The 26784-nt window shown below is 53.6% G+C and overlaps 1 protein-coding gene across 1 annotated transcript; it reads right to left on the reverse strand.

Annotated features, from left to right (window-relative positions):
- Positions 1 to 1897: 1897 nt before the first annotated feature.
- DDB1 (damage specific DNA binding protein 1) lies at positions 1898 to 26449 on the reverse strand. The gene is made up of 27 exons (XM_036417418.2): positions 26233 to 26449; positions 24918 to 25066; positions 23554 to 23670; positions 23007 to 23228; positions 20307 to 20421; positions 19547 to 19644; positions 18180 to 18338; positions 17562 to 17645; positions 16931 to 17047; positions 16274 to 16376; positions 12958 to 13033; positions 12653 to 12761; positions 10357 to 10535; positions 10108 to 10271; positions 9928 to 10035; positions 9596 to 9803; positions 8823 to 8918; positions 8628 to 8739; positions 7619 to 7742; positions 7177 to 7341; positions 6481 to 6575; positions 5048 to 5218; positions 4607 to 4716; positions 4293 to 4462; positions 4088 to 4190; positions 3079 to 3202; positions 1898 to 2590 (listed from the first exon to the last, which is right to left on the reverse strand). The coding sequence occupies exons 1-27, from the start codon at positions 26291 to 26293 to the stop codon at positions 2507 to 2509; spliced, it is 3423 nt and encodes a 1140-aa protein (XP_036273311.1). The 5' UTR covers positions 26294 to 26449; the 3' UTR covers positions 1898 to 2506.
- Positions 26450 to 26784: the final 335 nt, after the last annotated feature.

The following is a 26784-nucleotide window of genomic DNA, read 5'->3' on the forward strand; positions in this document are numbered from 1 at the left end:
CTCTGCGGAATCGTCCCTAGCCACCCGCCACCCCATGAGGCTTTGCCTCAGCATTTCCGGGGATGAGGTGCTCGCTGCCTGTGAAATGCAGGACCAGTCCCGTTGGAATCACTGCTGTCTGGAAGTGCTCACTCTTCCCCCCTGAACCACCTGTTCCTTTGGTCCTGCCCCCACAGCGGCCACCCACTGCCTGCCAGGCCTTAACATTGGTGGCCACGGATGGACGTGGCATGCCAACAGTAGCCTGGATTCTTGCATTTTTCCTTTCAGATGCCTTTTTTTTCATATTTTTATTGATTTCAGAGAGGGAGAGGGAGAGATGGAAACATCAGTGATGATAATCATTGATCGGCTGCCTCCTGCACATCCCACACTGGGGATGTGGCCTTGACTGGAATCAAACCCAGGACCTTTCAGTGAGCAGGCCAATGTTCTATCCACTGAGCCACACCTGGCTCGGACACTTTTACTAAAATTTGTTCTAGGGGGCAATCCCATGATGCTGTGCATTCATAACAAAGGAAAACCTTGGGTGTTTTTGTTGTCTTTATATTGTTTAAATACTAGAAGCCCGGTGCACTGAGGGGGGGACAAGGGGGTTCCTCAGCCTGGCCTGCACCCTCACAGTCCGGGAATCCTCAGGGGATGTCCTACCGATGGTTTAGGCCACACGTGTCAAACACAAGGCCCGCGGGCCAAATCCGTCCCGCCAGGCCTTGCAATGTGGCCCGCACCGCGCTGTCATCACTGCACTCCGCTGCGTTTCCATCACAATGACAGTTTATGACTGTTCAGTAAACCATTCGGCCCGCGATTTAGGCTGGATTTTAGATTTTGGCCCCTTCTCTGATTGAGTTCGACACCCCTAGTTTAGGCCCAGGAGAGAGAGGAAGACGGGCAGCGAAGGAACGGCTCTGCGGGAGGAACTCACTCCGAAGACCCCAAAGCTGAGGTGCTTCCTTGCCTTTTCCTTTTACACCTGAATCTCTCAAAACCAGTTTGAACTTGAAACCACAACTTTCCTGAAACTGTATCAAAGACTGGTCTTTTTTTTTTAATATATATTTTATTGATTTTGTACAGAGAGGGAGATAGAAACATCGATGAGAGAGAGTCATTGATCAGCTGCCTCTTGCACAACCCCTACTGGGGATATGCCCGCAACCCAAGGTACATGCCCTTGACCGGAATCGAACTCGGGACCCTTCAGTCCCCAGGCTGACGCTCTATCCATTGAGCCAAACCGGTTTTTGTTTGTTTTTAATATATAAAGACTGGTCTTAAAGGAGCCGGCCAATTCGCCTGGGATCAACTCAACTCCCCTGTGGGGACAGAGCAGCCTTTATTCCCACTGGATCACAGGTGGAAATGTGGACCCACGGAGCCGAAGACAGGCTGTCTGCTGGACAGAAAGGTGAACCCCAAATATGCCTTCACTTGTATTTCCAAACCAGACATAAAGGACATGAAGCCAGAACCCAAAGGGTGTGTGCCCATAGGGCGGGAGGCCCATGAGGGGCTACTTGCCAGTGGCCTTGGGGAGTGTGGGGGCCGCTGTGGCAGCTGCATCTGCTGCAAACCCATGTCCGGGAAGGCAGCCCAGCCTCCAGCCCAGCAGGTGACTGACAGGCGGCTGGGAAGCAGATGCAGCCGTCAGGAGCCACAGACCAGGGAATCAAAAACCCAGCACCCGGCACCATGGAGCGCACATGGCCCAGGAGGTGAGGCGTCACCTCACTCACTACTTGTGAGTGGGAGAGGACCTGTTCCAGCAGCAGCGGCAGGTGCCCAGCAGCTGCCATCGATGTGGGAAGTGAACTCGGGACACTGGGCATTGTGACCGGGATACTGGATTGGCGGGCGGGGGGAGGAAAAGCGAAAACAAACGGATCTTTCTTCTTAGACTCTACTTTATTTGGTAAACTAACCACCATCACGCCCACCCGCCGCCTCGCTGCAGGCAGTCAGCCCCCCAGACACAGAAAGGCTGTGGTTGGAGGACCACCCACCATCTCCAGATTCTATGCTCAGGCACCCAGGGCCTGGTGGTCAGGTCTCCAGACCCAGAGCTCTCAGAGGCAACAGAAGGAAACACAAGGAAGCCCTCACTTCAATGACAATGAACCCTTCCCGCCCCTCTTCCCATGTCCCCAAGGCCCCCCACACCCCAACCTAAATAGAGATAGCAGAGGACAGCGCACGGGTGTGACACGCAGCGTCCCCTCAGCCGTGGAGACACCCCTCCCTGGAAGGGCGGCTGCACCAAGGCCTGGTGTCCCGCGTGGGGCCGGAAGCAGGTGCGACATTAAAAATCCAGGGAGACAGCCGCTCCCCGGTCCCGGGAGCGGGTTTAGTTCTAAGAAACCCCCATTTCCACACGGTGACTGTGGCTTCTGGGACAGCAGCTCAGGGAAAGGCTTCCCGTGGCCGAGAAGACGGTGGCGGGGGAGGGGAGACGGGAGGGTGAACCTCCCCAGAGGCTCTGCGAGAGGGAACCCAGCCCCGGCTAGTGGATCCGCGTCAGCTCCTCCACAACCTTGATCAGGTCGTCGGCGGTGGCCTCTCGCTTCATCCCGCTGCCGTCGTCATACTGCGGAGGGAAGGAGGAAGGTGTGCGGACTGCGAGGGGCTCTCCCCTTGGAGTGTGGCCCAGCAGGTCTACTGACCATGAGCTGGCTGGGAGCTGCCGCCTGCGGAACAGGCCGCACTTCCAGGACAGGATGGTCCCCAGGGGCACCAGCTCTAGGAAGCAACACCCCAAACTGCAGCTCCAGGGCCCTTTTCTTCCTGGTGGGGTTCTGGCCCTGCTCCCTCCTGTGGGTCTGCCGGAACCCCAACATGGCCCGAGGTGCCTTCTGCTAAAGCGCACGGCCCCTGGGTACAGCTGAGGGCCTGGTGGGGACCCAGGAGGCGAGCTCAGTTATATCTCCTGGTCCTGACTCCTCCCTGGGCAGCAGGACAGACAGGGGCCACTGGTCTCTGGGAAGCGAGGAGGGAGGCGCCGGGGTTCAGCGGTCCAAGCGAACCAGGCCTGCAGAGGGCTTGTGTGGCGCCCAGACTGGACACCACACAGCTCACCTGAAGGTTTGCCACGACCTCCTGCATCTTGGGCCGGCTGATGTCCAGGAAACTCTCAATCAAGTCCCCGTCGATGAAGCCGGTGGCCGGTTCTGTCTTTCGCTCCGTATGAAAGGATCTCCAGGTGGAGGAGTTAAGGAAAGTGCCGTCCGTGGAGATGCCCTTCCCTCAGCCAGCCCCTCTCTCAGCCACAAGCTGAATCACCGGGACCGGAAGAGGAAACAGGCCCACCTGGAACCCTCACTGCTCTCCGGACCACCTTGGAACCGAGACCCGGAGAATCACACCTGCTCCAACGGCTCTCAGCAGGGCGATCTTCACCCAGCATTCTAAAGCGCAGCTCGGGCTCCAGAGCTGCGGGCGGTGGGCGGGGTGCACACCCGGAGAACCCCTCCTCCAGGCCCAGCCAGTGCACACAGCTCACTCACCCCACTAGGCTCAGTGAGATGAGAGGCATGCCCCACCTACACCTCAGCCCTCCCCCAGCGACAGCTAGGCCACATCGCCCTGTCACAGCCTGACGGATGCCAGACTCACAGCAGGAGCCTCCAGCTGCACCCACCTCCTGACTGGGTGGCCTCTAAATTTCCTACAAGAAACAAACGCCCACTACGTGAATCCTGGGTGTCCTTGGGGTTGGGAGGGCTGATCCTCGGGCTTCTGGAATTTTCAGCTTCTTCATTTCCCCAGCTCCTGCCAGCCTCTCTAGTAAGGGCCCCCCAACACCATTGTCCCAACACAACCTCTGAAAGGAGGCTCCTCTGTTGTCATAGAAACCGGCTGTTCCTGCGATGCCAAGAGGCCAGAGGTTTCAGGGACATAAATGTACGAAGAGCCAGGTGACGTGGTGATACGTACGGGTTAATTATACTCTCCTCCCTATGGCTGTGCGCTGGACTGTCCTCTAAGCTCCCAAGGGCCTGGTCCCACAGGGGCCGTCGGTTTTGGGCAGCAGTGTCCGGAGCAGCTGGCCGGCCGCTCCCCGGGAGGCGGCTGCCGGGAAGGATATAAGGAGTGCTCGATCTTGCCCACGCTCTTGATGACTTTGTTGAGCCGGTTCTGCATGTCCAGCAGGAGGTTGTACCAGCTCTCGGACAGGGAGGTCACCAGCCCTGCGGAGCAAGGGAGCCCGGAGCTGCAGAGCCGGCAGCGGGGGGCGGGCCGCTCCCTGCTCTTCCCTCCGAGGCCGGTGGAGCCCTGCAGGTGGCCCTTACCAATCATGCCGTTGACCGTGCCGAAGAGCACAGAGCCCTGCGTGGGCGTGGACGTCTCGCCCAGGTTCTGCATGACCAGGGAGCCGTGGCAGAAGACGTTGACGAACTCGCCCAGGTGGAAGAGCCCGACCTCCTGGAGGTGCTGCCGCTCCTCGTCGGTGGTGGCCGCGCTGGAAGGCAGCGCCACAAACTCACCACCCGAAGCCCGCAGCGGGGGCTGCCCGAGAGGCTGCCTGTGACCTTGTTCTCCTAGCAAGAGTCTGGGCTTGTTCTCCCACCCATCGGCCCGGCCCTCCTCCCACGCTGTCACCCACCTGTCCTTCTGACACACGAACAGGTTAAAGGCGTTCTCAGCCCCCAGGAAATTGTCATCGTCCAAGATCTCCACGGCGCTCATCCAGTTGGGGTTAAAGTCCCGAGCAATCTGCAGGTGAGCGGGTGCAAACCAGAGGACAGTCAGCAGAGCGCCTGGAGCCGGCGCTGGGCCCGCCGTCCTTCAGCCAGAAACCAGCGCCTGCCCGAGGAGGCCCTGCCCGGGCGTGGCAACGGCCACGCTAGAGGTTCTCCCCGCTCGGGCCAATGAAGCCCAGTGGCTGCAATTACCCCGAAACGGAGCTGCTCGTGGTTGGGGTGGGGCTGGAGGAAGACCTCACCGACCCAGGAAGTGCCCTCCAGGAATGTCCCCGTCTCCCAGGGCTGCCTGCCCTCCCACAGGCCCCCGGGCAGGGCCCGGCTGAGCGAGGCCGCTCCCGTACCTCCTCGAAGTTGCCCTCCATGGGCTTGTAGGCGAGCAGCAGCACGGAGCGCATGAGGTCGCCCACCAGGATGAAGTCGCCCTTGGTCTTCAGGTAGAGCGCCATGATGTTGTTGTAGTGGTTGCACTCGGTGCGCAGCTCCTTCTCCGCCGTCCACTCATAGAGCCGCACCTGGGGCACCGTGTCTGCTCACAGGACTGTCCGCCCTGTCCTCGTCCCCCCTCAGCCCTCACCAGGGGGGACGAGGGCTCCCGTGAACACGCCAGCATTTACATCTACGAGCTACGAAAGCAGCGAGCACCTCAAACATGAAAAAGGAGCGGCAAGACAAAGGCTACGTCAGCAGCAGTGCCAGCACCACCGTGAAGATGACAAAAGACGACTTCCTGTGACTGAGTTTGGGGGCAGACCTGCAGAATATTCTAGAAAGAAGATCCATCTCCAACTTTGCCAACAGAAAGGAACAAGGTTGCCTCCCCAAAACCCGCCTGTTCCGAACCCTTCTCTAACATGTCCGCTCCTGAAACCAGTGACGCGAGCCCAGGGACATGCCAGGAGAGTCAACCGCCTCAAGTAACCAAGACTCCGGAGCCCCAGCCAGGGTTCCTTCCCCTCTGCTCACTGTCGCTGAGTCACAGCCACGTCACCAAGAGAATGAAGATGCTTGGTCATCGGCAGACAGACACACTCAACTCCCGGGAGAAGCTGCCTTGGCAATCGGTTCCAGGTCCTGTTCCCTCCCCCCTCACGTGACTTCACCTGGATCTTTAGCTTTAATGCCACGAACATGGCCCGCTGCCATCTCCGCCCATCGCTCACCTGGCTCCACGCCTCCCTCATCCTGCTGCCTACCGACACCGAACCCCCGGTGTGGCCATCGCACTAAGACAGGTTCATTCTCTGTCCCGACTTCAAAGCACCTTTCCCGGAGCCTCCGAGCCCCTCAGAGTTCCCTGGGGACCCCTGGCTTCAGGATGGGGTGGTCGCTCAGAAGACCAAGCCATGGCTACCAGCTTGGAACTTGAAGTCCACCCTCCCCTGGGGAGGACTGGGCTGGAGACCAAGGTAACCCCTCGTGCCCACAGGATGAAGTCTCCACAAAAACCCCCGACCTGCAGGGTTCAGAGCCCTGGGCTGGTGAGCACCCCCATGACCGGGGGCCACGCACCCCACCGCCATGAGGACAGCGGCTCCGCACGCAGGACCCTCCTGAGCAGGGACTCCCCTGGTTCCACCCACGTGCACTCGGATCAGATGCTCCTGCGGTCCATGCAACCAAGCCTGACACCTGCTTCAACCCAACCCCTGGACCCCAGCCACACGACCCCCACTGCTTTATCGTTAGCACTGGACACACACGCCCAGGAAAACGGGGAGACAGCCTGTGGACCAGGTGCGCAGCTGAGGGAGGACAGCCCGTGGCTGGGTCTCACCGTGCTGTTGATGCTGGCCAACAGCTTCCCGTTAAATTCCACCATGGAGTACACGGCACCTTTCACTTCCTTCTCAGCCACCGTCTGCAGCTTTCCTGGGGGAGAAAGAGATACTCTGAGTCTCCTCCTGATGAGCCCACGCTGACTAATCAAAGGAAACTGAGTCCCCCCTCTAGTCTAGCTCCTCTGAGAGCAGGAAGCACAGACGTATGAGCCTCAAGGTCATGTCCCCGAGCTCCCTACCTGGAGTTCCCAGCTCTCTCAAGAGGAAGACCAATTCCATTGTGTCCACCTGTTCAAGGGTTCTGGGCTGAAAACCAGTCGTTAGGACCGTATAGGGAGGGGAGACGCGTGAAGATACAGGAGTGAACACACCGCCTTGAAGCGGGATAGAATCCTAAATGCGGAGCAACCAGGATTCGTCTCTCACTCGAGCACTGGATTCTCCTCCCCCTCTCTCGCCTCTCCCCGTTTCTGCCTCTCCCCGAGCAGAAAAGGCAGCAGCACATGCTCGCATGTTCCTGCCACCGCTCATCTACTCCAGAATGCATTCAGGCGACAGCGAGAGGAGGGAGAGGCTCATGGCGCAACGACTACAACACGTGCTCCCGCTGCTGACTGAGGCTCTGAAACCTGGAACAGTCCGCTTCCTTTCAGGCCTCCAAGCTCTCCCAGGCTGGAGACCGGGACACTTACCATCCGAATACTGAAACACCACGATCCGGCCCTGCTTGGGCTCCGCCTCTTCCGGGTACACCATGGCTGTGCCCACAATGAAGTACGTGTTGGGGTCTTTGCCCAACTTGCAGGAGACCAGGCTGAGGGCATACTCGTTCTGCAGAAACTGGTGGGCATGGAGCACTAGGAAGAGAAGGCAAAGGGTGACTGGTGATGACCCCACACGCACGTAACCCTGCGCTGGAGGCTCGCAGCACGGCTCTGGGCAGAGCCAGTGCACGCGCCTCCGGCTGCTCCTGCCCCCACAGACTCCCTCCCCGGCCTGCTCTGGCCTAGGGGGCCCAGCCCTCCTGCCTTCCTCGCTGAGGACGGTCTAGCACAGAGTCCACCAAGTTCTGAAACACATCAGGACCGGCGGCCTCGTTTAGGGAGCAGCAGGTACAGATGGCGGCGCCCGCACCTTCGAAGGTGTGCTGGTCAATGATGAGGAGGTTGTGCACCTCCACCTCTTCCCCGAAGGAGGTCTCGTGAGGGGCGGTGCTGCTGGAGAACAGCTTGCTGGAGCTGACGCTGCTGGACAGGGCCTGGAGACAGAAGGGACATCAGCACCCCGAGAGCAGACCGCGCTGGCAGCATCAGGCAGGGGCCGACGGGACCAGGGCAGAGACCACATCTGAGTGAGAACTCTGGAGATTGGCAGCTGAGGAGCAGTGGAACCTGAGGAGCAGCGGGCTTCGGAGGACATGGGGACGGACACGGATCTAAATTCCCTTTGGAACTGACAGCGGCCCAAAACAGCACGGGAATCTAAGGGTCAGCAGAGATCACTGTGACGGCGATGCCACATCCATCCAGCCAAGCTGAGGAAGCAGGGTACCTAAGAGAGCAACAGACTGCACCTCTCCCAAGGGGAACAGCAGGGGGCACTTCCAGCAACAGGAAAACGGAAGACCTCTTGGAATTAGGGAAGAAGCCCTATCACAGATCAGGCAGGACAGGCAGAGCACGGGGAACGAGGCGCTCAGCCAACCTGCCCGTAAGCGCAACTCGGGAGTGGCCTGTCACTAGCACTCAGATGAGAAAAAGTAAAAGCTACGTTTGCCCGAGGTCAGCAGCCAGCAGTGAACCTGTCAGACTCCAATCCCATGCTCTTGACTATCATGCTACGCTGCCCCCCGCTACACACACCCTACAAAGTGCCCAATGATGAGAGGAGAATCACTCAACCTGCAAAGCTACCAAGCAGCAAAGCCACTGACGCCACCCGTACCCCGAATTCTCAACCCTCCAGTGAGGGGGCCAAATCCAGCTCCTGCCTGTTTTACAGCAAGTTCTCCTGAAGTCAGCTGTGCCCGTGGCACATGGCTGCGCTCTCCCGGGCAGAGCTGAGCAGATTAAGACCAGATGCCCTGCAAAGCTGAAATAAGCCTGGCCCTGCATCAGGCCCGATCTTTGTCTGCTGCCCTCACCTGGGTGCTGGCACTCGGCCTAAGAGCAGTTGTGCCCCCACTCGAGTCCTGAACTTCGATGCGGCTGGAGAGGACCCCAAAACACTGGGACACTTCCTGGTAGCAGATCTTCCTGCAGAACAGTGCCTGTCAGAGACCTGGTCCTCCACGCACTACGACCACCCCGACCCGACCCTCCCCCACGCAGCGCCTCACCGGGGAGACTCGTAGAGCGGCACGGTGCGGATGTGCAGCTTCTGGATCTCATCGATGGTGCCAATGGTAAGCGTGCTGTTGTTGGCCAGAGCCAGGCTGGAAAGAGGGTCTGGGTTTAGTGAGGAGACTCCAGGAAGGCCAGGATTCTCGGAGGGAACCCCACGGGGAGAAAGCCAGGCAGAATCCACCAGCTGCTCCAGGGCAGTGGGATGCCGTGGCTAAGAGCGCCCGGGAGACATCCAATCCGGACGCCTGGTCCTACCGCGGAGGTCACGGAACTTTCTGGGTGGCCTAGGCTGACTGACGAGCTGTCAGTTTAATGCTCAAGAATCAACATCTACAACAGATTTCAACAGCACCTCTGCTGGCGGGCTGCTGACCAGATTGTCCCCCAGAAAATGCCCTGCCATTCTCACGCATGCCCAGGCAGTGTTGGGACGCCGGTGTCCACTCTAGGGAACTACACAATGATCTCCAAAGCTGCGGTTAAACAAATAAAAAGTAAATAAAAGGTTCATCGTCTGAAGCACCTGAGGTTTGCTGAGAATAAGGATTCTGGGGTCCAACCTCAGGTCTGCGGAATCAGAACTAAGGAGTCCAGAAGATCTGCACTTTACAAAGCTTCTGGGATTTCTCTGGCAGCCAGCTCTGAGCGCCTCTGCGCTGCCTTCCCATCAGCTCTGTCCTGACTGGCACTGGGGAGGATGCAGGGGAGGGTCTGAGGAAAACGCCACGAGGCTCCATGCTGGCTCCTGCTGCAGACGCAGGCTCACCTGTCAGGATAGCCATCGGAGTTGAGGGGACACATGTAGTTCACTTCCTTGAGGTTGACGTTAGAGAAGACCAGCTTGTGGTTGCTGCTGTAGATGACAGTGGGGCGGTCAGAGCAGGCGAAGACGTTGGTGGTGGAAAGCGACCGGAAAGTCCTCAGCACCGTGGGCTGGGTGCCCAGCGTCACCTTCTTGCGGTCGCTCAGCAGGCCTAGAGACGGCATCGGAGAAGGGAGGAAAGGGACAGGGCGACAGCTGGGCTGGGAAGGTCCCCGGGCAGCACCTTCGGGCCAAGCGGCGACAAGCCAGCCTCCCCCGGCGAGCGCTGCTCTCACCTGTCTCGATGTTGAGCCCGAAGTAGAAGAGCGCCCCGTCCCCCAAGGCGCAGAGGAGGTAGTGGCTGCTCTCAAAGGTGGTCATCAGGATGGACCGAGGGATGATCTCTGTGGGAGCGGCACATCAGTTATCGCCCCCCATTCCGACCAGCCCCAGCCCGGCCCGTACAAGGTCCGTACCTCCGCCCAGCATCTCCTTGTGCAGGAGCTCAAACGAGGGCAGCTTCAAGATCCGGGCCGAGATGTCTGTCCAGAGGCCGATGGCACAAAGCGGGGACAGCCCATTGCTGTCCCCTAAGGGGGTGATGTCCAAGCAGGCCACTTCATGTTCCATCTCTGTGTGGCTGAACAAAGAGGAACATGGCAGAGGGAAGGAGCCGAAGGGTGCAGGAGGCCCAGAGGACAGGAGGGCAGGCAGACAGCACACACCTGATCTGCCGGAGCTCCTGCGGGTGGATCTGCAGGTAGAAGAGCGCCCTGCCCACGGCCACCACCACCTGGCTGCTGTTGCAGGAGGCCACGCTGATGTTCCTGCCCTGCGGCTCCTTCCACTCGCTCACTAGGGCTTTGGGGTCTTGAGACACCAGCCTCACGGAGGCAGAAGTGATCTAGAGAGAGAAACAATGTGTCTGAGGCCTGGCAGGGACCACAGCTGCCCTGGGAATGAGCTCTGGAAGCCCTCCTTCACCGTGTGTACCTTTTCCCAAAGCCTGCAATGATGAATTACAATGTTATTTTTCATTGAAGCCCCATGAAGACTGGCCTCAAGCAATTGACAGTGTGCACACCTGCCACTGGAAAGAAGGCCTGCTGCTTCCCGCCTGAGTGAGGCTCCGGAAAGGAACCAGCAGCATAAGGCCCTGTGACGCCAGCCCAGCAGTTTTTATCAACCCCAAAAATGAGACCTCTAAAATATCAAGTTCTTTCTTTAATGCATGTTATAGCATACCAACTTTAATAATACCCATTAAAAGCAAAAGCGATACACTTGGTAACAGCATACATTATCATCCAAACATTCTTGGTCATAAAGTCAACTTATTAGCTGTTCACAGTATCACACACCACAGCAAATGAGATCACGGACTCGTGAGATACCATGGTGTCTACTCATGAACCGTATTTCACGGTGACTGTTGTAACTTTTTTTAAAAAACGTATTATGTAAAGCAATAAAATGAAGAGCTTAGAGCTGGAAAGAATAAGCACTCTTATTATTAATAACTTGTTATTTTCATTTTGTAGATACCTATAGGATGTAAAACTTACCAAGGTCATAATGCTGACAGGATCCCCAGATGGTGGTCAACATTCTTACCACCTTACAGGCAACCCAACAGCCAAGACCAAGGTCTGAATGACACATCTTGACCCCTTTGCAAACCTGGTATTCAGCATTCACAGGCGTATCAATGAAAGCAGAGATGTTTAAGCCAGTCCGACCTGCAGCTTCCAACACACTAATTTCAGGCCCTAGAGCGAGGGAAGGGTCTCTAAGCCCACAGCCACCGTGTAGGGGGCAGGAATGCTGAGAGGTGTGTGTTCCCGGCATGCAGAGACCGCGCAGCCACTACCACTGATTGTGCTCCTGGCACACACAGTCATGTAGAAACGTGCTGCAGGAGCGAGCAAGAGCATTCTTTAAAAGGAGAACTAGCCAATGATGTACAGTTACTTGGAAAAGGTGTCAACTATGTCATGGTGTAAATTTGTGAGGCTTTATAATACCCAAGTTCTTTACTGTGTACAAATCACAAAATTGTGTTGACATTTTATAAATTTATTTCATCACTGAAAAGAAACAAAGAGCAGGTTGATGGCATTACGTATCGCTTCACCTTAACCACCAAAATGGAGCTCATATGTGAGAGGAAAGCCCTTTATGATAGATCTGCAAGCTGTGCCAGTCCTCAGGCCACGAGCTAGAAAGCACGGACAGAGCAATCAGCACCAGCCCCCCACACTCAGCCCAGACGGGAAGAACCTTCCCTCCAGTTCCTACCAAGTCCGCCACCGCTGACTGGCTAAGAGGAAGGCAAGAGGATGGAAGGTGGAAACAGTTCAATGACCCTAAGGCACTCAAGTGTTGATCTCCACTGGCAAACACCAACTCTCCCAGAATGGAGAACAGCTCAAAAGGTGAGGTGGTGAGGTGGGGATGCCAATCAAAGAGCATCGGGGTCACCCCAAACATAAAGATTGCTGGGGTGAGGGGGCGGGGCTCAGCAAGCAGGCTCTTCAGGACAAGTGCCCCACAGCAGGCACACTCAGAAGAGCTCTGATTCTAATAACTAATATGTGCCAAACGCTGCCAACAATCAGTTTGGTAGCATTATGACGAATTGTTTTTCCTTTTGTGCTTTTCTATAATATATCACCCAACAAGTACGAGTTAATATTATAGAGGAAAATGAGTGTCTCAGAAGACAGGGTCTAAGTATTAAAACAGTAAAGCTCAACATATCCATAGGACAGCCCGGCCAGAGATGATCATGTGAACACACAACACACACACCTGCAGAGGAAACGGCGTTAAAAGCACAACTCCCGAGTGAAGAGCTGCTGAGTGTGCCGAGCGTTGGGTCATCAAATAATTTAGTGTTTTCCAGCCCTTTAACATTAGTTTTAGAGCCATAAACACGGGCTGTTGTAAAATCCGGGGGTGCTCTGCGCTGCACTCGAGGTCAAATTCAAGGACATGGGGCCTGCCTTTCTCAGCCATTACCTGAATAAGCTGCTGATGAGCCACGTTGCCGCAGAAGAAGGTCTGCTGCTCATCCACAAACCCCGTCAGCTCTGTCTCCTCCACCTCCTCCCCGTTCAGCATGAGCACTCTGCAGCGGGAGGGAGCCTTGGTGAGCCCAGAGCCCGCCACCTTCCCAGGAGCCCTAGAGCCGGCCCAGCACCCACCGCCTTCCTGGGAGCCCCTGGAGCCGGCCCAGCACCCCACTGCCTTCCCAGGAGCCCTGGAGCCGGCCCAGCACCCCACTGCCTTCCCAGGAGCCCTAGAGCCGGCCAGGCTCAGCTCACCTTGTCTGGCCCACGAAGGAGAGCACCAGAGTATCATCAGTCTCCCGGGTAGGATCAGACCGCAGTGGCCACAGGCCTGGAACAAAGGTCAAGGGTTAAGACTCACCGCACAGACCAACACATCTGAGGAAGGGCCAGCTGCCCCCATGGGGAGAGAGGAGAATCTGGAATATCTCCTCAGTTGAAGCACACACTGTGTTCCCCCGGGGCAGTAAGACTCTGAATCTGATTTCAGTAATACATTTGCATAATTCAAAATCTAATTTATTTTTTTTAAATATAACATTAGTCTTACTCCTTTACCCCTCCCTCTAACCCATCCTTCAAATAAGTAATCAAGAATAGCTTCAAGCCCGACCAGTGTGGCTCGGTGGTTGAATGTCAATCTATGAGCCAGGTCACAGTTCAAGTCCTGGTCAGGGCACAGTCCCCAGTGTGGGGAGAGCAGGAAGCAATCGGTCAATGATTCTCATTATTGATGTTTCTCTCTCTCCCTCCCTCCCTCTCCTCTCCCTCCCTCTCCTTTCCTCTCTGAAATCAATAAAAAATGTATTTTTAAAAAATCATAGGAGTTTCTAGTTTGTCCTTCCAATTTAATTAAGTGTATTGAGGTAACATGGCTAATAATTCAACTTTATTTTGTACTTTGGAGAAACTGGTAAACACTGTATCACAAGCAAACACAAGCACAAGAGCCCGTTATATACTGTTGTGCGGCCTGCTTTCTCATTACATGCCGAGCCCTTATCAGAACCGAGCAGGCCCTGTGGGTGCCAGCAGCACGGTGGTGCATTATGTGGCTGTGCCAGCTTACTAGTAAGTCTGCTGCTGGGCACTTCCTCAGTGGGTTTTGCTGCGACACTCAGGCCACAGAGAATAACCTGACGCTTATGTCATTTGCTACAGATGAAGGACTGTGGGCAGCGCCCAGACTGGGGCTGCCGGTAGGTCAGCAGCTGGGCTGTAGCTGGGAGGCATCGCTAGCGAGCACCAGCTCCTCAGCCTCACCATCATGAGGAGCCAAACTTCCAGGTTTTGGTCACCTGGCAAAGAATGCCAGCACTATTTTGTTCTGATTTGCATTTCTTTTACTACAAAGTGAGGCCTGTAACCTGTCCATTCGTGTCTTTGCCAAATTGAAGACAGGAAATCTGTGCTCTTCCTAGAAATTTTTTTTCTAAATTAGGGAGAATGGGTCTTTGGCTAGAAAATAACATGTTTTTAACCAGTTTCTTCTAACTTCAGTGTTTTGTCTTTATCACATAGGAGGGTTTTATTTCTCTTGTTGAATTTATCAATCCTTCTTTTTGGCTCCTGTACTTTGAGTCATGGATTAAAAGACCTTCCCCACTCCAAGATTAGAAAGGAATTCACCAACGTTTGCTCTTAGCTTTGGTATGGCTTCGTTTTGTTACATTAAGTCTTTGATCATTTAGATTCTAGCAAGATGCACACGTACAGTATGCGTTCCACCTTATTTTTTCCCAAATGACTGTTACCCCAACATCATTTATTAAAAAGAATCACCTGTCTCACTGAACTGAGATGCTGCCACTATCATACACTAAATTCCCGCATTTATTGTTATTTCTGAACTTCTGAGTCATTTATTGTTATTTCTGAACTGCCTATTTTGCACCAAACCACACTTTTAGTTTCTTAGGTTTAACAGTGTTTAGTTTATATATATAGTAAATAGATATGTATTTTGGTTAATCCTCATTTAAGGATATTTTTCCATTGCTTTTTTAGGAGAAAGGGAGAGACAGAAAGAGGGAGAGAGAAACATTGACGTGAGAGAGATGTATAGATCGGTTGGGCCAGGGATTGAACCTGCAACCAATGTTGACCCGGAATCAAACCCGAGACCCTTCGGTATGCAGGCTGGTGCTCCAATCATTGAACCACACCAGGCAGGGCTTAATATGTTTTACCATCTGATAAGGCTTGTCCTGCATCACTGCTCTTAAGTTTTCCTGGCTTTTCTTGTTTCTTGCTCTTTTTATCTGGACTGACTTGTCATCAAGGAAAAAACTACTGATATTGATACATCATGTATAAAAAGTCAGAACAGCTTTCTAACAATTTGTAAGACCTGGCTGTATCTTTTTTATTTGAACAAGCTAGCCTTTTAATCTTTCAAGAGTACTTTCAAGTTTTATGTATAGATTTTGCACATTTCTTGTTAGACTTATTCCTTGGTATTTTACCTTTTTTGCTGCTATTGCAAATTACCTCTTTCCCTCTGTTATACCTTCTAATTGTGTTATTTTTTTAAAACAATAACTTTTATTACGTTTGTGTATATATACATTATATGTGTGTGTATACATGTATGTATGTTTATGTGTGTGAGGGAGAGAAAGAAACATCAATGATGAGAGAATCATGGATCGGCTGCCTCCTGCATGCCCACTATTGGAGCTCAAGCCCACAACCCGGGGATGTGCCCTTGACTGGAATCGAACCTGGAACCCTGCAGTCTGCAGGTCGATGCTCTTATGCACTGAACCAAATCAGCAAGGGTATCTTTAAAGTTACTGACTTCAGGCCATTAATTTTATAACCTGCCACTCTATTAAATTCTTAGTCTAGTTTTTCAGTTGATTCTCTTGGGCTTTGCAGTTAGTTATATGACCTCTTCCTTTCTAATTCATAAACCTCTATTTCTTTTCTGCTCCCATTCTGTTTCTTTACATTCTGAATTTCTTCATTTTAGTTGTAGCTCATATATACAACTTTAAACTGGCTTTGCTTTCTGATTCGGTCTGATCACCTTTTCCTTGTAATAGGTGAGTTTAGCCCATGTACATAGGGTGCCAGGTCCCTCATAGGAGAAACAGATACTCATACGTATGTTTGGTGCCAGTCCTGTTGTATTACTTTAAGTGACGTGTACTGCTTATATACTGCAAGTCTTTCATTCTGTACCTTTCTTTGATCTTTCTGATTATATCCACTCTCCTGGGCTTGAAGATTTGCATTTTGTCCTCGAAGTTACTCTCCCTTCCTGTGATCTCCTCAGTCCCCACTTGCCGTGGCGGCTGTCAGCTCCCTGTACACAACCCCAAATTACCCTGTAACCTTCTCTTCCCATTCTCCCCTTCACTATCCAATGTTGGGCAGCAGTGTTCTTTAGACATAGCTGTTGGGCATGTTTCAGCTTCCACCACTCCACTGCACCGGGACCTTCTTCCTTCTTTGCTTTTTTATCTGTTTTCCTCTAGCTTTCACCCAACTGCCTTCCCAACATGTAACAAGGCCAAGGCCAAGGTCATTCAAGTAAGATCTGCACCCTACATCACTGAAAGACTACCTTTGATGCCGGGTAAGTCAATGCTGGCATGCTCGTGGATTCCGATTCCATTCCGGATGATCCGCAAGGAACCTTCCTTGAAAGCCCCTGAGCAAGTGACCAGCTGCAAAGAGAGACGACGTTTTTAAGCACCCCCAGAGCCTGCGCCTTCACGCTGAGGCCCAGCAAGTACAGCAGCTGCACCTGGACCCAAGGACCCTGCCTGGGGAGCTGGGTTGGAGGATGCAGACTCAGCAGTCTCTCCAACGTCCTGACAGACAGGACAGGAAGCACATCCCAGTCCAAAAAGCAAAAGCTCCTGCTACTTACCTGCCAGCTCCCTCCCACTCCACCCGGGGCCCAGCTACTGGAAAGATCACAGGACCTGGAATCAGACACCTGCCATTTACTAGTTGTGGGATCTTGGATGCGTTTCTGACTCTCTCTCAGCCCTTCTGAGATGGCCGAGAACCCCTATCTGTCGGGATGCTGTGCGGTGATGATGTGTATCAAGTGTCTGGCAGACCAAGATAGGCACTCATAAAAGGTGGTTACCCTTTTGCCACTGGCTTAGTGAGTGAGGCTCTTAAAAGTCATGTGCAGTACACGCCCCCCCTTAGGCAAACGCAAGAGGGCAGCTGAGTGGGCACACAACCACCGCCCCAGGAGGGCCCTTACCTGCCCCTGCCCCTGCCTCTCCAGGTCCACCACGCACATGTCCACGATGGGCCCCAGGTTGGTAAAGGTTTCCATGGCCACCACGTAGGAGCCTTGCTCATTGCTGTCAACATTGAGCTAGGAAGAAAGAGCAGTCAGTCCTGCAGCATGCCCAGCAGACCCCACCCCGGAAGAAACAGTCTCACCCCACAGAACCTCCGTCGTGCAGGGGTGCCCTCCCTGTGGGCCCGGGGGGGCGCCTGCGGAGGGGATTGCTGCCGAAGGAACATGTCCCACAGGAGACCCCAACCATGCAGGGGTTTCTAATGAAGCAGTTTGAAAACCAGTGGAAAATGTTGGCACGTATTTTCTGCAGTGGTCCAAAACGCTCATTCTAAAGGGGAGGCAGCACGTTAGACCATGACCTTCTGCAGACGGAGCTGCGTCTTGTTGCTCACCATTCCCCACAGCACCCAGCCCCGCGTGAACTGTGAGGAGAGCTCGTCAAGGCAAAGCGCACAAGCGATCGAGCAGTAAGCTGGACAGTAGGGACAGGGTGAGCGGAGGGAATCCTGAGGGGCACTGAGCACAAGACCCTGACGAAGCAGCAGCGAGGCCGTGGGCAGCAACCAGAGAAGAAAACATCTCTCACCTTCACAAGCTGGGAGTCACCAAGGCGAGACCCGACAAACACAACGCCGTTGTCCAGGTACGTCAAGCACTCGGCAATCGAGGTCTAGGGAAGGTCAACAGCACGGGGGGCATCAGGACGCCTGTGGCTCCCGAACAGCGTCCTCCCCTCTGGCTGCACCGAGAACACACACCGCAGCCGCGGTGCCCACAGCTCGCCATTCCAAACCTCAGGCCACACCACACAACGGCCTGATCGCTGACGTTCCTGACTACCCGCTGACCACATCCCTGCAGTCGGAGAAACCTGTAATTTATCTCGAAGGTGCCGGCTCCAAATGATCCCTTTAATCCCAACTTTAATCACCTCAAAACTACTGGAAACCCCTAACAACACTGCGTAATTCTTAGTGTCTGCGCCCCTCCTCCCAGGTGTAATGTAAGCATCATTAGGTTCATCTTCCCTTCTGTTTGCTTGCTTGCTTTTCCTGCTCTAGGAAGTGCCTGGCTCCCTGAGACCCTCCATCTCACTCCCTCCAACACCAACTTCCGCAGAAGGATGACATGTATTGCTGGATAATGGAGCCCGTCACAGTGGGGTCAGTGCCCCGAGGAGAACGCAGCAGAGGAGGAGCCCTACCTCTCCGAGGAGCTCCACACGGAGGTCCTTGAGGGTGACCGTGCCGTCCATCTGCTCCTCCTTCTCCAGGAGCAGCATGAAGAGCCGCCCCTCCATGTCCCCCAGCAGGTAGCGGGAGCCATTGGGGTCCACGCGGTTGTGACACACGATTGTGCTTTGCTGCCAAGAGGGAGGCAGTCGTTAGAGGTGAAGCGTCTGCCACGAGCAGAGCGCAAACCACTCCCCTTCCCACCCGCCAGCATCGCATGTGCTGGTGCAACCAGAGGCGCTTCACTTTGAGGACAGTTGTCTGAGGAGTTCAACATGTTATTCTAAAAGGTTCGGTCACATGTTACTCTATTGGAAACTAGGAACAGAGGACTAGAAAGCAGTTGTAATTACTCATGGACTATAAATGTTGCCAGAAGTTTTGTTAATGTACCCTCCTGCCTCCGTTCACCTCCTGCACTAAAGCTACTATAGATTGTTACTTACCTTCAAGGCTTAAATTTTATGATTTTAAGTTTTAAGATTTGGAATTTCTACGACTAGTTTTTAAATGTCTATGTAATCTGCCCTGGCAAACACCTATATAATCTGGCCTGGCAGGTGTGACTCAGCGGTGAGCGACTGGTCACACACTGGAAGGCCGCAGGTTCAATTCCCGATCAAGGACACTCACCTGGACTGCAGGTTAGATCCCTGGTCGGAATGTGCGGGAGACAATCAATTGATGTGTCTCTCTCACATCAATGTTTCTCTCTCCCTTCCTCCCTCCCTCCCAGTTTCTCTAAGAAAAAGAAAAAAAAATATCGAGGATTTTTTTTTTATAATATATTTTATTGACTTTGTAAAGAGAGGAAGGGAGAGAGATAGAGAGTTAGAAACATCGATGAGAGAGAGTCATTGATCAGCTGCCTCTTGCACACCCTCCACTGGAGATATGCCCGTAACCTAGGTACATGCCCCTGACTGGAATCGAACCCGGGACCCCTCAGTCCCCAAACCGACTCTCTATCCATTGAGCCAAACCGGTTTCGGCTCGAGGATTTTTTAAAAAGTCTGTATCATTTATCACTATAGTACTTTACATGACGCGAACGCTGCAAATACTTAAATTTGCAAAACCTTTCCCTTCTTAAAGTTAGCCCGGCCAATCAATGGAAAGGGCAGACCTATTCTGTTATTTCTCGCTCATAGTGAGCCCGCAAGCTCTTCCTAAGCCCCAGCAGGCAAGCCTCTCTGTGTTCCCAATGACCTCACTGTCTCACACACTCAGTGACAGACCGCAGACACCTGTGACCCTCCTGACACATGGGGAGGAAGAGGGGAGCAGGGCAAATGGGGGTGGGGGGTGGGGGCAGAACAGGAAAAGGAAAGCCGCTCACCTTGATGATAGGAGGAGCGATCGCCAGGTACTTGTCCCCGTTGTGGTAGGTGATGGACTCCTGTCCGATGATGATGGCGCCGCCAAAGGGCTCAGGGACTGAGGAGAGAGGGCCGTTAGAGGGCTCTGCGCGGGGCTGCCAGACTCGAGACAGCAAGGGCACTCGTCCAGTTACACGAGGCAAACACAGACCATCATCACTTATTTTAAAGACGTCCTAACTAAGCCTTTCCTTCCCTCCTTGTCCCTGAGCTCAGTTTTCCCCATCATCAGAGCCGTCACTGAGGAGCCAACTGGCACCGAGGAGGAGTGTTAGGTTTCTCTACTCGCTGGGGCACGCGGCATGGTGCGGGCCAGAGCCCAGACCAGGTCGTGCAGGTCTGGAGCGCAGCCCAGGCTTTGTCAGGAGGCACGGGCCTGGGCAATCCCCTCGGGCCCGCTTCCTCCTCTGTGCAGCGAAGGCGTCAGATGAGATAAACTCCACGGGCCCCTGTCCGTTTTCAAATGTTATGCTCAAAATAAAATAGCCATCTGCCATCTGCCACTCTATAGATCAACTTCAGTGTTTTACAGTTAATCCCGTATAGGAGAAAATTCTATTTGGGGGAGTGAAAAACAAGGCAATCCAAGACAGAAACGGAGAAGGGAAGGTAAGCAGACCAGAGGCGGCACATGCTGAGCACACGCTGCCGCACTGAGCACTGGACGGAGGCAGAGCAGGAGAGGCAGGATACAGGGGAACGGCCCGGACCCCAACCAACCTGCAATCACCATGGAAGCTTCCGCCTCGACATTTTCCTGTTTCCAGGGGCCCTTATTGAACTCCTTCTCTCGCAGAGACACCTCGTAGGTTTTTACGTGCCGCCCCTGCGGGTCCTGGGGGGGGAAGGTGGGATCGTTAGCCTGAGGGAAGGAGAGGGGCTCCGAGCATCTGACTTCCTGCATGTCAGCCTTCCCATCCTGGGACTGGGTACTGTCACTGAAGCTGTTACCAACAGCAACAACCAATAAACGCTTACAGATTAGAAAACATGAGCCCAGCCAGTGTGCTCAGTGGTTAGAGCGTCGTCCTGTGCACCAAAGGGTCACAGGGTCACTCAATTCCCGGTCAAGGACACTTACCTAGGTTACAAGTTCAATCCCTGAGGCCACTGATCAATATGTCTCTCTTACATCAATGTTTCTTAATCTCTCTCCCTCCCCCTCTCTCTCTGCCCACCTCCCTTCCACTCTCTCTAAAAATCAAAAGGAAAAATATCCTCAAATGAGGATTAACAACAAGAATTTAGAAAAAATGAAATTGTTATACTGTACCAACCACTAAGATACTAAGTAGCCTGGCTGGTGTGGCTCAGTGGTTGAGTGTCGACCTATGAACCAGAGGAGGTCAGGGGTTCGATTCCCGGTCGGGGCACATGCCCAGGTTTCAGGCTCAATCCCTAGTGTGGGGCGTGCAGGAGATCCATGATTCTCTCTCATCGTGGATGTCTCTTTCTCTCTTTCTCTCTCTCTCTCTCCCCTCCTCTCTGAAATCAATTAAAAAAAATTATTAAAAAAAAAAAAAAGATACTAAGTAAATACGTAAATGTGTGTGTGCTTTCTACATTCATTCCTTAGCCTCAAGGAAATTTTTTTCTCCAGCTAAAGAGAAAAAAATAAACCTATTGAGAAGCTAAATACACACAAATTTTTTAAAAGTTATCTGCTAAATTCTTAAAAGTATTCTGATGTGGGACACATTGCTGCTCTCAAATTAGTCCAAACCTCCAGGCCTCCGCTGTCAACACCAGCGCCCCTCCTTTTTCTGAGCCATGACTCACTTTGTCCGGGAGCTGCCGTCATCCCTGCGAGATACAAGCGCTGGGCTTGGGGGAAGGATGGCCTCAAAGGCCGAACCAGAGTTAACAGTTATGGGAGGAATTCAGAGATGTTTTCCAGGTCAGGGACCACGCCTTAGCCACTGTGACAGTCCCTGAAACACTTTCCTGTAGATACTGTTAAATGGAACTTTTGACACAAAACAGGAGATAAAATAATTTCTAGTTGATGAAAACATTTTCTCATCAGTGACTGAGGTTAAGACTCAACTTCACAAAAAGTTTAGCCTGGGTTTGGATTGGGGCCTACTGAGACACAGAGAAATGGACAGGCGGTCACACAGGCAGCCCCGAGGCTGGACATGCAGCCAGAATAACCACCGTCAGAATTTTAAGGACCTGACATTTACAAAACTGAAGGGAGAGGAATCCCAAGTTTTTATTTCAGCTCTGCTAGTTAATATGCTATAAAAGAGAGCAAAGTGCCAAAACCGGTTTGGCTCAGTGGCTAGAGCGTCGGTCTGCGGACTGGAAGGTCCCAGGTTCGATTCTGGTCAATGCATGTACATTGGTTGTGAGCACATCCCCAGTAGGGGGTGTGCAGGAGGCAGCTGGTCGATGTTTCTCTCTCATCGATGTTTCTAGCTCTCTATCCCTCTCCTTTCCTCTCTGTAAAAAAATCAATAAAATATTAAAAAATTAAAAAAGAGCAAAGTTTCCTAAATGGTTTCAACTTATTAGAATGAACCTTGCGCCAACCAGCCTCAGAACCACAACACGTCTAGTGCCACTAAGAAATCTACAAGAGTGCACGTCAGTGTATTCTAACAGTTCACACAGCTGTCCGTGCTTCGCTGGCCACACGGCACCCGGACCCGGGCTGCTTCCTTCCGTCACTGGCTCAATGACATGCCAGAAGAATGACCTCATGCTGCGTGGCCCTCTGAGAAAAGACCGAGACAGGCATGTTAATCCAGCGCTCTGCCACCTGCCCCCGCAACAGATCTGCCAGAGAACAGCTGCCCCCGTCCGCTCCGCTGAAGCTTTAAGCGGACTAAAATAGAAGTCAAGAGCCAGCGAGGCACCAGAAAGTGAGCTCGGAGTAAAATGCCAGCCTTTTCTTAGAAGTCATACATAAGGCATCACTAAGACATTTTCCTCTCTGCTGGTGAAGGCAACTTCCACAACATTTCTCCTAAGTTCTTTCAATCGATATTTTTAGAGAGAGGAAGGAGGGGAGAAAAAACATGGATTTGCTGCTCCACTTATTAGTGCATTCATTGGCTGATCCTGTGTGCGCTCTGACCGCGAACAAACCGGCAACCTTGGCACACTGGGACGACACGCTAACTGAGGCCCATCTCTGTTTTAATAATTCCCCTAGCATGCTGTAAGAGACCAAGACAAAGTACAAACTGGGTCACCCTACAAAATCCCCACGGATTAATCCTGCTGCAAGCCTCGGAGCTTGCTTCCTCCACAGGAAGTACCACTGCACTCAAGTCGCAAACCAAACCTGACCCACATGCAAATGTACATTAAGTACTCCTGCCAACGCGCCCACGAAAGCCAGGCAGTTCACGCAGCGAAAACGCACTGCTCTGCCCAAACACACGGCTTCCCCCTCTCCTCCCGACCCGGTACCTGGTAGACAAAACAGATGGTAGGTGCTTGGCACCCGTAGAGGAACTTGACGTCGATGACGTGTAGCTCCTCCAGGCGGATGTTAAAGGCCTTGAGCTCCTTGTTGTCCCGGTCCAGGGGAATGACCTTGAAAAGGCCATCGTAGAGCCGCAGGCCAATCATCCGGCACTCAGGGTCGATGATCCCGATGATGCCCGTCTCTGAGGGCCGGCCAATTCGGTCCTGAGGAGGGAAATGGGGTCAGGGGAGAGCCTCACACCCACAGCACAGAGGCCCCGCCCCCCTTTACCAGGACGTAAAACTGGTGGCCCCTGCGTGACATGCAGGAAACCAGTGTCAGAGCGTCTTTCTGTAAAACACTGAACTCCATGGGTTATTTAATTTACCCTGTCCCTCAGACTCTGAGCAAACTAGAGAAGTCCTTTTTAAAAGCCCAAACCCTATGTTTTCTCCTTGTTTCCCTGGTCATGGAGACAGCTGCCCGGCACTCCAATTCCCTTCATCAAACCCTGCAGCCCACTTGGAAGGCTCATCAGCGGAGCCTCACCTGGACATTGCCGTGGGCCCGGGTGATGATGTCGATGCTCTCGCCGCTCTGCTTATACTCCAGGATGCAGGCGTTGTACTTCGCTGTCAGGATGAACAGTAGGTCCTTGCTCTCCCCCTGGGAACCAAATTATGCCGTCAAAAGAGGTTCTTTTTGAAATAGAAATTCCTGGCCAGCCTTTAGACATCGTTCTTTAAGCATTCTAAATTACTTAAAGACTTTTTTCTCCCTGAAGAGAAAATCTACAGTGAGTACATAACATAAGTGCACACAGGTGAAGGGTGTGTGCACAAGACCAGAACTGAAGCTGGCAAACATCGAATCCTCACTGTCATGATGCCACGTCTCTGTTCTACATTCAATTTCTTCATCTATTTCCGTATCAAGCTAATTGAAATCATTCCATTCAAATTCTGAAAGATGAACGTAAGGACTTCTCTAATCTCCAAGTATTTGGAGAAAGAGGAAAACCTGTGAATAACAATGAGGCTAAAATGGACCAACAGTCTTACTTATTATGATAACAAAGACCCCCTAAATATATTTTGTTTAAAGGGGCTGTAATTAAAATTCTAACCACTGCTTCTTGTCAGATTCATTACAATATAATGAAGTTAAAAAAAAAAAAAGCCAATATAATGAACTAATATGGTGGCTAATTAAGTAAAAACATTTAATAATAATCTTGCTGCAGGGCCGCTCCATGTTATTAAATCAGTTAATCTCCACACTAAACCAGGGGGTTGGAAACTTTAATCCCCATTTTGCAAACAGAAAATAAGGCTCTGGAAGATTAAGTAACACCTAAAGTTAGAATTCTTTTTTTTTTTTTTTTTAGATATATTTTATTGATTTTTTACAGAGGAAGGGAGAAGAACAGAGAGTTAGAAACATCGATCAGCTGCCTCCTGCACACCTCCTACTGGGGATGTGCCCACAACCAAGGTACATGCGCTTGACCGGATCTGAACCTGGGACCCTTCAGCCCTCAAGCTGACGCTCTAGCCACTGAGCCAAACCGGTTTTGGCTAAAGTTAGAATTCTTGAGGACTGAAGCCAGGGCTGCCCTACTCAGAGCCAATGCTCGGAGTCACCATGACGACCACAGTATGGTGACCCCCATCCCCAACTGCTTCCATTTCCCCTCTCACAGAAGTCCACTCGCTCAGTTTTTCCCGTCAAGTTCTCCCACTTCTAGGAAGCTTGTTCAAGAGTTTAAGTTAAAGCCTGCCCCTCAAAAGGAGTGGTTTCTCTCCTTCGCCTAGCTCCGCCCATCCCAAGCAACGACAGAAAACAACACAGGACCAGAAAACAACACTGGACCCTGGACTGTCTCCAAGGTGGGCCCCACCCTGAGCACTCACCTTGGGCCTGAAGAGCTCCATAACGGCGATCTTCCCGTACATGCCCACCTCTTTAACGGGCCGGAGCCCCTCCGCGGTGACCACATAGATCTCCAATCGCGTGTTCTTGGCAATCAGCAGGTTCAAGTCTTCCGCTGAAGTGAAGTGTCCTGAAGGAACAGAAGAGATAGATCCTCTCAGCGATGAAAGCCACAGCTTCAGAATCCTCACCTAATTCACAGATCGCTCCAGCTGCCTCCAGGCACTGCTCCCATCTCACTAGACACCGCACCTCAGTCTCTCTCACTCACGCGGCCATGAGAGCTGCTTCTCCAATCAGACTAAGAAAATCGGACGAGGAAACCTGGACAGGGTGTAAGGGCAGCGTGTCCTTCAACTGGCAATGACTGTGACCCCCCTCCCGATGGCTCTGCACCCTCCCCTTTCCTTTTCCTTTGGAGAGGGCACGCGCATCCTCTCACTGAGGAACGCAGGACTGGAGGCAGTGCTCCTTTCCATTACGTCCTTACCTAAATGTTCACCAAATCCTTACCAAACAAGCAGACCCGGTCACAGCTCTGCACGGAAACAACGCTTTGTCCACACCTCCTGCCCTCCCAGTGTCTACCAACAAGCACCCTCACCCACCCTTTCACCGCTTCCAACGCTCTGACAGCAGTTAGCATTTGCTGCAAGTTTGAGGCCCTCGCTTTGCTGAATACCGGGTTCAGGACTGATTATTCCCGTGTTCTGGACACCTGTGTTCTCCATCTGCGCGGAGTTAACAAGGCAGACCCAGCACCGGGTTGAGCCGTGCTCACCAGCCTTCCCAGCAGCGAGTAAACAACAGCCCCAGGCCAAGAGGACTCCATCCAGTTCAGCTCTGGGCGAGGGCGAGCGTTCCCCACACCCCTCCACCGCCCCTCACCCCGACCCCCACTCGGCCCCAGGCTCTCCTGAAGGAAAGTTCTGACCCCCAAGTCGCCCCCACCACCGCCCCTTCCCCCAACCACACGAGGCCCTTCTCGGGGCCCAAGCAGCGCCGCACGGCCAACTCACACTTCGCTCTCTGTCCTAGGGGGCCCGTCCCTGTCCTCGAGGTCAGATGATCCTCCCAGGACGAAAGGGGACCCCCGAAAGCAGCGTTTAAACCCCAAAAGCGCATGTGGACCCAGCTTCTTTGGAGTCGTGGGCTAAGAGAGGTTCCTCGGCCGCCGGCGCCCTCCCTTCCCCGGGCCAGATCCCGCCCGGCCGCCCTAAGGGTGGCGGGCCTCCCTAGGCCTCGGGGGCCCCCAGATCCCGCCCTCGCCGGGGTCTCCGGCCCTGGCAGCCTCACCGGTCACGCAGCCGTTCACGGCGGTGGGCTTCTGCGCCGTTACCACGTAGTTGTACGACATGTCGGGGACTGGGGCGGCCTGTCGAGACGAGAGCGCGACGATAGAGAAGAGGACACCAGCGGAGACACAGGGGGCCCTACCCGCGCGGCGAACTCCGCGGCCGCTGCCTCCGCCCCGCAGACACGTTGCAGCCCAGAGCGGCCGGGGCGCGGGGCATCACGGGACGGCTTCCCCTGGCCTCCTGGAGGACTCCCGGCGCCCCGGGCGGCCAATCAGAGAAGGCTCCGCCCCGGAGGCCCCGCCCCTCCGCGGGCTGCCGGCGCTTGGAATACCCGGATGAGGGCGCCCTTTGTGGGTCGCCGAGAAACCTTGGTGTCGGCGGGTTGGTGCCAGGGGAGTGAGGAGGGGTGGGAAGCTGACCCGCCGACCTCCCCCCCCTCCCAGAGCGCTCCCTCCCCTTCCCCAGGCCCGGTCCTACCCGACTCCGTGCCTCCCCGCCCTCGGGCGATCCATTCTTTGGAACCGGAAGCGCTGCCCCAGGCCGGGTCCTA

Source organism: Pipistrellus kuhlii, unplaced genomic scaffold (assembly GCF_014108245.1).
Source record: "Pipistrellus kuhlii isolate mPipKuh1 unplaced genomic scaffold, mPipKuh1.p scaffold_m20_p_59, whole genome shotgun sequence".
Lineage (NCBI taxonomy): Eukaryota > Metazoa > Chordata > Mammalia > Chiroptera > Vespertilionidae > Pipistrellus > Pipistrellus kuhlii.